The 12,892-nt window shown below is 34.8% G+C and overlaps 1 protein-coding gene across 3 annotated transcripts in view; it reads right to left on the bottom strand.

The window, feature by feature from the left end:
- TTC28 (tetratricopeptide repeat domain 28) overlaps positions 1–12,892 on the bottom strand; it is a 1,879,863-nt gene that overhangs the window by 161,358 nt on the left and 1,705,613 nt on the right. For all 3 annotated transcript variants that reach the window (XM_044068299.1, XM_044068301.1, XM_044068300.1), the window contains one exon: positions 3,379–4,099. In XM_044068299.1, coding sequence (XP_043924234.1) covers positions 3,379–4,099 — 721 coding nt within the window. The remainder of the gene's footprint in view (positions 1–3,378; positions 4,100–12,892) is intronic.

Raw genomic sequence — 12,892 nt, 5'->3', positions numbered from 1 at the left:
AAGATTATATGTTCCTCATTCTGAAGGAGGTATGGGCTTCCTCAAGATTTATTTATTTATTTTACATTTGTTGACCGGGCTAGTCTAACTGGATACATGTCCATTTTCAGTAGAGGCCCGAGGAGAAAAGCTCCACTGTAACAGTCTATGGTAACACACTTAAGAAAAAAATATATATACAAGAGTTTAACTAAAACTACTAAGCAGGAGTTAGTAACTAATTAGAATACAGAACAACAGAAAAGCAATTAGTGTAACAAAAACACACAGCAATAAGAGCAGTATTATAATACAGAATAAAAAAAATTTTTTTTTTTTTTTGCTTTTGATTCAAGATTAATTACATATACATAGATCGGCAATCATAGGCCTGCATACATATTTGCTGACCTCACAAGATCCAAACATAGTGAACGTTTTACAACATGAAGAAAATAAGTCTAAGATGACTTTCCTGTTTAGTTTAACAGAAGCATATCTGTATCAAACGGGAATGGGAATAAACCAGAAGTAGACAAAAATCAGGCAGCAACTGAACGTGCCAAAAAAACAAAAGAAAGAATATAAGGTGAAGGATGAGATGAGAAGGCAAGACATATGGAAAAGGCATAAATATAGTGCAAGTACTGAAAACTCCTAGAACCTAATGTCGACCTGGATTTGATGCAGGGATGGTAAAGTTAAAGAAAAAGATGAAAGGTTAATATTGGCAGCCCAGGATAGTAGACTATGTACATGTTGGTTTACAAGTCCGCTGAACATGAAAGAGGAACAGACAAATGTGGGTTTTGTAAAACATAATTAGAAACAATCTCACATTTTTTGCTGGGTATGATAAAAATGGCAGAGGGCCTATATACTGAAAGACATAATAATGTGACAAGACTGTTGCACTGGGGATTATGCAAACATTACAATACTGAAGTAGCTAAGGAGCACTGGAAATATGAGCATCAAAGTATATAGAATGATAATGTTTATATCAATGGGATCACCCATTACCGGCAGTTCAAACAATAGACGCAAGAAAACCAGATGTAGTAAACCAAAAGAAGAGAAAAGTAGAATTGATTGCTGAAATTGATACACCCAGTAATTACAATGTCATATGTACGGGGGGGGGGGGGGGGGGCAGACAGACAAAAGTCATAAAATACCACAATATGCAGGCAGAAATGAGGGCAATGTCGAAGAAGGATACACAGACTGTTCCAATAGTAGTAGGAGCTACGGGTCTCACAAAAATGTCTTTAGAAATGCTACCAATACATGTAATTCCATACAAATTGCAGGAGGAGTAAGTTCTTGGCACATTGTGGGTGCTGCGAAGAGCACTTCTGTCTAACATCAAAGACTGAAACAATACTAATTTCATTAACTTTAATCATACCTTGACTTCAGACTGAGGTCCATTCCCATTATAAAATTAGAAACCCAAAAGACCTGGAGAAATTAGACCAAGAGAAGACATACTGGACAATAAGAAAAAGAAGATTATGTCAAAATTAATGCAAACTCTGATTATAACTGCCTCAGTCACAGTGATATCTGCATTAACTAAAAAACTAAAATTTTTAAGAAGGAAAGAATGTCAGATTTAGCAAAGAATACATTTTATTAGTAGACAAAGTTGTTCATGTACAAATCTGCTAGCACCTTCAGTCAGTGTCTCCTGCATGCTCACTGTAGTGTGCAAAAGGAGACTGCATTCGTTTTTGTGCAGCTTGAGTGACCCACAGATTAAAGTTGTTTTTTTCCTTCAGATGTTCATGTTTCTGTTGAAATTGTACCATGACTGCCCATTATCTCAAAAGAAACCCCTTTCAAACATAATTATAAGAGGGTGCTGCCATGAAACCTCAGATGTCAGAAAGTCAAGGAAACAAGACATTGAAAATTAATGCCTGAAAACATAGAAGGGCATAAACAATTTGGTTGAAAGCATTTTTGAAGGGTGTCAAACCTCTTTGCATCCCACAAACTTATATACCAACTCCACAGTCTCAACATCATGCCTCTCAACTGTACAGAGTTTTGCAGAATGACCAGATGTTTGCTTCTTAATTTCAATCTGTTCCTCATAAAATTTCTGATTTTCTGGATTTTTGTAGCAAATCACTGAAGACTGAATTCAATGAATAATGACACTCATTTGAGTTTCAGATTTCATATCCTTCAGAAAATACATGGTAACACAAGACCTTTTATTATAGGAACTTCCTAAGTTTATAAGAGCAATATTTAAAATATGGCCTTGGTCCCCTCATTATTTTTGGCTTTGTCCAGATTTTTTGTGCTATGAGGTTGAGAGCCATTAAATATATATAAATGTTCTTGGATTAAATTAACATACTTACATACACACACACATACACAGATATATATATATATATATATATATATATATATATATATATATATATATATATATATATATATATAAATGTGTGTATGTATATATATATATATATATATATATATATATATATATATATATATATATATGTATATTTATACATATGTGTATGTATGTATATATATATATATATATATATATATATATATATATATATATATATATATATATATATATATATATATATATATATATATAGACACACACACACACACACACACACACACACACAGAGACAGCACACACGTGAGGGTCTATATCAGTTCACAGAGTTACTGTTCTATCAAAGTTGAACTCGGGGATAAAAAAAAACAAAAATAGAAACTCTGCACACTTCCTGATCACACGAGTGGGAAGTGAGCACTACCATGAGTGCTGTGATAGAAGGGGGGAGTGGGCGGGTCCATTAGTGCTCGCATCTCAGAATCGATCAAATGTGTTCCATAGTTGTAACTGCCATAAGCACAATACTGATGTCTTGTTCATAAGAAACTTATGCAATCAACATAGCTCAGTGAAGTCAGAGAGAAATTCTAACATAAAATTACAGGAAAAAATAGATAAGTGAAATATGTTAGTGTTTGCAGGATACATGAAATGTATTTTAAGATTGGGAAACTCAGCTTGAGACTCAGAGCTTCATCTCTAAACTCATTCTCTGAACCAACAATACAAGATACAGAGACCTGAGAACATATTTCTGTTTTACCACTTCTCAGACTTAGGTGTCTGAGAAATGGATATCAGCAGATTCGATTCAAGACCTTCTTACAACCATTTCCGTAACTTTAGCTGTTTGTAAACAGACCTGCTGAGCAGCATAAGTAAAGAAATATCAGACAAGGAAAATATCTACTGCAGTAGTGAGGAATGTTAGAGTAATTTACTGTTAGCAACTAACCTGAAATATTGGTTATCATTCTACTGAAAAAACACCACAAATTAATAATTCAGGTACCTACCTGCCCAGTTTGATGGATGAGAAAATTGTTTGCTGCTCTGAACTGTCTTCATTGCCTCTCCAAGGGCTGCACTTGCCTTCATCCCATTCAGAAGTGATGAGTAGAATGTATGGACAAACATTTTGGATGCTGCTACAGGAACAGGCCAAAGAGACACCAGGACACACTGAGCACCAGCTGCTAAAAAAGCCCTAGTTAAGCCAATAACACCATCTGCTGTCACCTTGCTGTTCGACTCCTGATAGGATCCAAGCATTACTAGTTTCACAGGAAGCCGTAAGTCTAAAATGTCTGCTGCAGTCAGTAGGAACTCCTGGAGTGGAGGGCAGTCAGCAATACTCTCAACGTCACTTGCATCGTCCTGCATTCTGAGTGATTCTGGAATAGTGTAAGTGTTTCCTAATGTGCTTTTGCCACCACCTAAGTTTCCATCACTGTTTGGTGTCAGTACTACAGCTGCCAACTTCCAAGAGATGTGGGTTGCAAAATGGACGCATTCAGCTTGGCTAAGTGCACTCATTGCCCGTTCCTTAATCGCCATGTTGCCAACCAGTGGCTGACACCCCAGAAGTTCTGACACCATGTAAGCCTCCTCTTCTGCAGTAGGCATTGGCCCCCAAAGCCACCGATCCATAACAGATGAGGGGAGTTTTGGGTTCCCTATGACAGCAGCCATTGAGGTAGCACTGGAATAGGATGGCACATTTTTCCTCAGAGTTGACTGAAATTAGAAACAAAGCATTTAAAATGATAATATAGCTGTATTGTACAAAATGCAGGGTCTGTAATGATCATTTTTAATAGTAATTTAAGCACTGGAGCTATTCATGATACTGTAATAAATCAGCTGATACACTTTTTTTTATGCTCCTAGCCGACAATATGATGTGCCATGTGTACATCAACTAATTCAAGTATGAAAAGAACAACTGAAGTTAAAGTAAGCAGCTCTCAAAATTATTCCTGATGTGAAAACCAAGCTCTCCGCATTTTTATTTGTGTACACATATATACAAACATACATGGATACAGTTACTTGCTAAGTGTTGGGCCAATGGTGCCTTTTTGGACACAACTATAACCAAGAGGATTAGGCATGTTATACATATAAAACTGACCAAAGGCACCTGGTAAAGTGTAGGCTATGCACCCCTTGAATGAATATAATACAGTAAAATTATATATTTCGATAGAGGTGTAGCAAGGCAGTTTGGCATCATGGGCAAATGTTTGTGGTCTCCTGGACTTGTAAAATGTTAACATTTTTAAAGATAACAACAAGTTATAAGATGGCTACATTATGTTGCTCCTTTGAAAGGAATCATTTAACACTTCACAAGCTGTTCATTTTTTAAGCTGTATATGCCAAACTGCGCTTTTTGCAATGGGCAGCTGCTTCCTTCAATAGCCCTTTATATAGCTCTGTTCCTTGATGCTGTATTAGTATGGCAAAAAATACTGCTACATATGTTTGATTAATAGTGGAGTTCTTGAATACACCCATTGTAAATTTTATACAGAGGCATAAACTGTGAACCAATACAGCAAACATTTAAGCTCTGAAAGAGTGCTTAGTTAGCTTTTAAATAAGAATAGACACACGGTATAAATGTATAGCCAACAGGGATGCTAGAAATATCAAAATAAGGAAAAACATCCACATTAGAAATGATTTGTGAGAGTGCAGTGAAGAATATCTTTTAATATGTAAGTCTTTCTGGGTATAGTTCAAGTCATAGGTAAGAGTATTTGACATACCACTTAGTTTGATGTTGGGGCATGTAACAATGGTGGTCCTACCTGCTGAAGACTCTACAGTGTGACAGAGAGAGTTTGCATGCTGATAATGGACAGTCAGCAAGTATAGGTATGAAGGAAAAATGACAAGTGTTTCTTCCTCATTCAGAGCAAGTTTACTTTTTGTAGGGAGATGCACTGATGTTTTCCTCATTTTGATAGTATGACACAGTGCCAAGCTTGGTTTGAGGAAAGTTACAGCTCATTAATGCTGTAAGGAATAAGGAGATTACAGACTCAAACATCATGTTAAAATGTTAACAATATTAATTTATTTAAAATAAAAGATGTACAAGACACCAGCCCAAGAATTAAACACAAACATAACACACAAAAATCTCATTCTATACTGGAGAAAGGTCTTGAACATGTTACATGTAATACAATATTATTTTGTTCTTCAAAGTGAGCACTTTCATTGAAAAAGGGGGAAATGGCAAGAAACCTACACTGACTGTAGGGGTTACAAGAAAAAGTGCCAGTATTCCTTAAAGAACCATAACTATATTTGTTCTGATTCCCCTTAATCATTCCTTTCAAATTTCTGCCTTTTTATTAATAAAAACAGGGCCGTCCTCTACCACTTCCTTAACCAGGGGATCTGCACCTCAAATCCACCAGTTATTACTGATAATACTTATGGTTTGTGGGGTATCAGCAGCATAACAACACCAAACACATGCTGAATTAACTTTCTACTTTACCTCCTTCATTTTCCACTACAAATTTAGTACCACATCTTCAATAAAAATTTTTTTTATTTGTTCATTCTTTCTTCAAAATCTGATCCTTATATTTTTACAAGCTGTAAGGGATAACCTCTCTATAAAAACTTTGTAACAAAAAAATCCAATTCATTTAAAAAATCAGTGTCAGTGGAACATAACATACTGTCTCTAACCATTTGTAACATAATAATATTTTCTTTTAAACACGTAGGATGCATACTCTGAAACTGTAGATATCCATTATTTGCTATTTCCTTCCTAGATATCGAAGAACTATTCTCCTTGTCTAAGTTCTTCTATAGCTAGATAAATAAAAAGATAACACTACATTTACCTGCAGTAAAAACCAACTTAAAAAATTATGTAGTACTGTTAAAATATTCCTGAAAATCATTAAGCATCTTGTCTTCACTGACCATACAAAAGTCATACCATCAATAAATCTAATTATTTTTTGCAAAAGATATAAAAAACACTGTCATAAATGTACAACTCTTCCTAGAATATCAATATCATATTGGCATAACAGGGAGCCACAGCTACCCCCATGGGCACTCCTTGCAGTTGCTGGTAATATTTTTTCTTAAACAAAAAATAATTGTGTTTTAACACTAACTCCCAACAAGAAACAATATAATTAACATCTGTAGCTTTAAAATGACTACATTCTATTAAATATTATTTGAGCCACTGGCTTACAGTATATCGGTTACAAATATCCACAGTCACCAACAAATCATTTGTGTCAAAAACAGTATCTTTAGATTTTTTTAATACAATCCACAAAATCTAAAATAAAGGACTTAATTTGTCTTACCAGTAACATTTACTTATGTTCCATAAATAAAACTAAAGACTCTGTTCTGAAAGCAGCTGCTGGCACTATCTCAAGGGGGATTTTGACTAATACCAAAAATTACCCCTGTCCTAAGAAATTGTTTGAAATATTTAAAATAATTGTAGCTATTTTCTTAATTATTTTTTAATTGATTTTAATTGGTTATTTGCTCATGATGTCATGTAGTTTTTGAAGTATTTAATGCTGAATGTTGGTGTCAGCACCAGAGTCTGATGAATTCTTTGTGGAGACGGAAATGCTTATTTTGGAAGAATGAAACTGTATTTTATTGTGTGTGAAATGTTCGAGAGCTTTCTCTATAACAGATTTTTATCTGATGATAAAATATTTAGCAACTGCAGGGAATAGTACACTAAATTTGTGGAAGTAGGAGTGTAGTGAGAAGCTAATGTTGCTCATCATACAGAGTAAAAGAAGCTATATTTATATATAGATGGATATCTATTTATTTATAAATATGGTTTCCAGGCAGTTCAGTGTATAATCAGAATACTGAACATTCTGAATACTGGCATAAGAAATCAAAAATTGTTTTGATCTCAGAATGCCAACATCACTATGTGGGATGTCACAGTACAGCAGGGAAAATAATTTTCACATTCTCTATATGTATATCACTAGGAAAGTATATTTTGATTGTATGTTTATATATATATATACATATATATATATATATATATATATATATATATATGTATACATACACACACACCATTAAGAAGCTCGACTTTTCAAAAAATCAAATTTCATATAGTCATGTCTATATGATCGACTTATTGTAAAGTCAAACTTAAGAAAACAACAAAAAATCTTCATTTTTGCAGGGGGGGCCCACTGCATCCTCCACACCCCTTGTATATTATGTATACCAACTGCAAGATTGCACTACAGTGGGGAAAAGGGTAAATTCTCTGCTCTCCACTGTAATGGGATCTCCATTCAAAAGCTGTGATTTTTCTGAACAGTCGACCACTTGGCCTCAAACATATGTGGTTTGACTTTCCGAAGAGTCGAGCTTCTGAATGGTATATATATATATATATATATATATATATATATATATATATATATATATATATATATATATATATATATATATATATATATATATATATGGATCAGTGTAATTTCACCGAATATATATATATATATATATATATATATATATATATATATATATGGATCAGTGTAATTTCACTGAAAATCCATTTCGCCGAAAATTCCGACATAGGGTCCAATTCGCCAAAACTACTACCGACAGTGTAGATGCCCTTTTCCCCAACTGTAGTGCGATCTCTGTGTGAGATATTAAAGTAGGGGGGTGGGGGGCACAGCCCCCCACAATGGGGGGTGTTGGGGGCATAGCCCCCCACCCAGTATATTTGAATATTGTCTAGTATTGTTTTATATTGTTCAGTCCCTATTAAAACAGTAAGTAGGTAGTTTATAAACTGAAAGGTGGGGGGGCTTCACCCCCCACACCCCCTCTACATTAATATTCTCACTCTGAGATGGCACTACAGTTGGGGAGAAGGGTATATACACTATCAGTAGTATTTTCAGTGATTTGGACCTTATGTCAGGATATTCGGCGAAATGTCATAGACCCATGTGTATATATATATATATATATATATATATATATATATATATATATATATATATATATATATATGTGTGTGTGTGTGTGTGTGTGTGTGTGTGTATATAGATTCACTTCAGAATCTCGACATTCCAAAATATCGAATTTCATATGATCGAAACCATATAATCAATATTTCAAAATATCGAAATTTGAAATAAATAAAAAAAAAACAACAATTTAAATGTTTCTGCAGGGGGGCAAGCCCCCCCTGTACTGCCCACACCCACACTATTTAAATATTCCAACTCTGAGATCGCACTACAGTGAGGAAAAGGGAAATCTCCCACTCCGTGCTGTATGCAGATCTCTGTTCACAATGTCAAGATTCCGAAAGTTCAATCATTTGGTCTTGGCCATATGAAATTTGATCTTTCAGGATTTCAGCATTGTGGGAAATGGCCAATATTTATACAGTCAACTAATTACGATGAGGAAAGACGATGTGATATCAACAGGATTACATTTCCTTATTTAGTGTCTGGATATCTTATGACTTCATAAAGGGAACAGTAATAAGTTAAATAATACATTTGTAAATATGAATAAATACCCCTTGAGCACAGCACAAGTAGGGTCCCGGTTTACTGGTTAATTATTAATGCCTTTGTAAAGATGATGCCAGCTGACAGCAGATACTGTCAGTTGTGCTAAACACACACATCCTTGCTTAAGACCTTAACAAGCTTAAAAGGCAAACAGTATAGACTAGCCTGCAGATTCCAAAGCAGTTGGCACTGGAGAGAACATGCTGCATGATATTTGCAGGCATTGAGAAACAGCTACAACTTCTGTTCTGAGTGGAAATCCTTTTAGAACCCTGTGGTAATGATTTTCTATACAGTCTGATGCATAACAACCTTGTGCCAGTCGTTTCTCCTATGGATCAGATAGTGGTAAGAAGGATGACCCTCACATGTAGGCTATAGGCTAGTCTTCTTTTCTGCAGCTATTTAGTATGCTATCAGCATTGAAACTAGAAAATGGAAATCCATTGAGTATAAACATTATAAAAGAAGTATCGTGGTTACTACGGACAAACTTCTTAGAACATATCAGAGTGGCAAGCATAGAAATACGGGTGTGGAATGGCTCTAGGCTGACCTCTGCATATGTAGCAGATTTAGTAATGTGTGATGCCAACAATGAGAAGCGGCTATCATACCCCTCATTTATTTGACATCAGAATCGTTGCTTCTGCGTCCAGCTACAGTTATGCAACTAATACTCATCACCGCATCCTTTAACTAGCTATGTTTGGGCATATGTAGGAAATACAAACTGTGCTTACAATAAGGTGTGTGTATGTATGTATCTGTTTGTGCACAATCATGCATGAACATGCAGATATTTGTTGGTTAACTACAGTTTCTTTTATAATGAACTGTGGCTTATACATCAGTTTGTTAGCTTTGGCTGTATCCTAAAAGCCTTCTTCAGCAATGACCCAATGCCTGCCTACCATTCTGACTAAGGAAGCATATTTTTACAAACCTTATATAACAAACAGGAAAAAAAAAACAAATGGAAGGGATGGGATAAAGGAAGGTAAATGTTCATTTATTATAAATGAAAGCAATTAAAATAAAGACAATGATGTCATTAGATTTACCAACACAATTTTTGTGGCAGTCATCTGTTTATGGCACAAGCAATGGAACATTAATGATAAGCATTTTTGCAGTAACTGTAATGAATAGTTTCACATCAGTGCCCCAGTGTATAAAGTAATGAGGATTTTAAGACTTATAGTTCTCTGTATTCTGCAATACCTACATATTAGTATTATTCAACACTGATAAGATGAAAACTGAATGTTTGTTTTATGTATACATTTATATAGCTATATCTATCTAATTATATATGTATATGGGATCTATGTCAGACTTTTCAATATTTTTTTCGAGTTTCTGAACAGATCATACGATCGAGTTTCCGAAAACCCGAACATCAAGAAAAAAAAAAACAGCAATCTACATACCTTTCTTTACACTTTTGCAGGGAAGCAAGTCCCCCTGCACCCCCACACACCACCTGCAAATTATATATACCAACTCTGAGATATCACTGCATTGAGGAAAAAGGTAAATTTCTTAGTCGTCACTGTACCGCGATCTCCATTCAAAAGGTTTGAGTTTTCAAAATTTCAATCATATGGAGTATGAGTTTCTGAAAACTCGATCAACTGATAGGGACCTATATACACATACATGATAGACGTGTGGGTGTATGTTTGTGTGTACATATATATATATATATATATATATATATATATATATATATATATATACACACACACACACACATATATATATATATATATATATATATATATGGGTCTACTTTGTTTCATCGAATCTCGTTTCACTGAATTTCATTTCACCCCAACCACTTCGCTGAAAACTCAAATTACTGAAAACTCATTTCATTGAATCTCATTTCACTGAACAGCAGTTAGTATATATGGCATTGCATAGATGTGTAGAGTACTGCAAGGCAAGTAAAAAGTACATGCCATTTTCCCCACTGTAGTGCAGTCCTGGAGTTAGTATCTACAGTTAGAGGGGGTGTGGGGGGCACAGCCCCCCACCTTGGAGGGTGTGGTGGGTGTAGCCCCCCACAACTTAGTTGGACTACATATTGTCTTCTGGAGAAAGTTAGTCATTGGTGTTGTAACTATGCATGTCTATTAGTTAAAATGTATTGTTTTGAAGTTTTTGGCAAAATACAATATAAAACAAACAAGGTTTGTTGTGCACCCACCACAACCCTAACTATATATACTAACTCCAGGATTGCACTACAGTGTCATTACCTTACAGTACTCTACACAGTGCCATACATACTAACTTCAGTTCAGTGAAATGAGATTCAGTGAAATGAGTTTTCAGCAATATGGTCGGGGTGAAATTAAATTCTGTGAACTGAGATTCAATGAAACAAAGTAGACCCATATATATATATATATATATATATATATATATATATATATATATATATATATACACACACACACATACACACATGTAAAATTAACTGTTTGAAAGGTCACAATTCTAAAAGCTGCATTTCTGAAGCAAGTCCCCATAAAGAATAGCTGCTCCACAATGCACTGATGCATTGCAGCTACAGACCTCTATCCAAGTTCTCACCATCTTCAATAGCAGAATAACCTTTGGGGTTTACTTCTACTGCTTACATGTGGAAGGGCAATAATGACAGCATTTTCCCTGAGTGAGTATGTCCATTAGATGCACCAGTGAGTTTAGAAAAAAAAATGCAAACTACTGTGAAGTGAAGTAACGTATCCTACATTCTAAAACAATGCCATACCTTACAGTGTTACCACAGAAAATGACTATGCTATGAATGATTACTGACAGCACTATACTAGGTGAATGAATATCACTGGTTATCCAATAGGTATGAATATATCCAGACTGTGCGGGTCAAATAATCTTTACTCATAATCAGAGTCTATGCTTATATCACATCTAATCACAGAAAAAAAGCTAATATAAGCTCTTACAGCAGTAAGCAGTAAAAGGCTGTAATAACCGAAGACTGAGAAGGTGCTTGGAATCATTCAAATATCCACCCCATTTTGTGCTTCTGTAATTATGCTATAAAACCAATGGCCAGATAATGGCTAAAATAAAAATGTGCCATTTTATGTATTTGTGAATAACATATTGCAAAAAATTTCTAGTATTCATAAAAATGGAGTGGCATGCTTTCTTCCATGAATACATTTAGAGCCCTAGGGATTGCAGTGCCATGTGCTTTACTGTTACAGTGGCTAGACAGATTTAACAGTCTGCACTGATCCCAAGGGTTTAATACCAGCCAAGTACGGGTCTCCAGTCAGCCTAAAAGTTAAAGAACAAAAAGTAATGCTGCTTTTATGTGCAGTGACATATTCCTAACTGCCATTCAAAGTAACTCTCATTTTAAAAATGAATAATTATTTCCCATGATATCTGTAATGAGATTCAGGCTATATACTATACCTTAACCACACATAATTCATCTTTTATATGGGTAATTTTCTAACATCTGACGGCCTTAGTTCCAGCAGCATTTATGAACAGTCAAGCTCCTTGTATAAGTGAAGTTGATAGGTTATGTGCAACAGACTTACATTTTGTGTGTCTTTTTTCCCCTAAGTACTCTAAATAAAGCTGTACCACAAGTGAAAATTAATTTCCCATTCTGTGTTTTGTTAACAAGGCATATATCAACAAGAAGCCATATGTCTCAACTGTCCAGACTTTTGTAGAATATCCAGATTTTCACCTCATAGTTTTGGTATATTTTTTATAAAAGTTGTGTTTTACGGCGAGTCACTGAGGATTAAGATAATTAAATAATGACAGGCATATTAGCTTCAGACATTGTATTCTTCAAGAAATTAATGATAATGCAAAACCTGTTATTCTAGCAATTTTATAAGAGCAATAAAATCTGTCCCTGATTCTGGACCTTCAC

This window comes from Protopterus annectens, chromosome 4.part0, assembly GCF_019279795.1.
Source record: "Protopterus annectens isolate FY-2018-M chromosome 4.part0, PAN1.0, whole genome shotgun sequence".
NCBI classification, from domain to species: Eukaryota; Metazoa; Chordata; order Ceratodontiformes; family Protopteridae; genus Protopterus; species Protopterus annectens.
The sequence above is the reverse complement of the archived record's forward strand: the minus strand, read 5'-3'. Positions and strand labels throughout refer to the sequence as shown.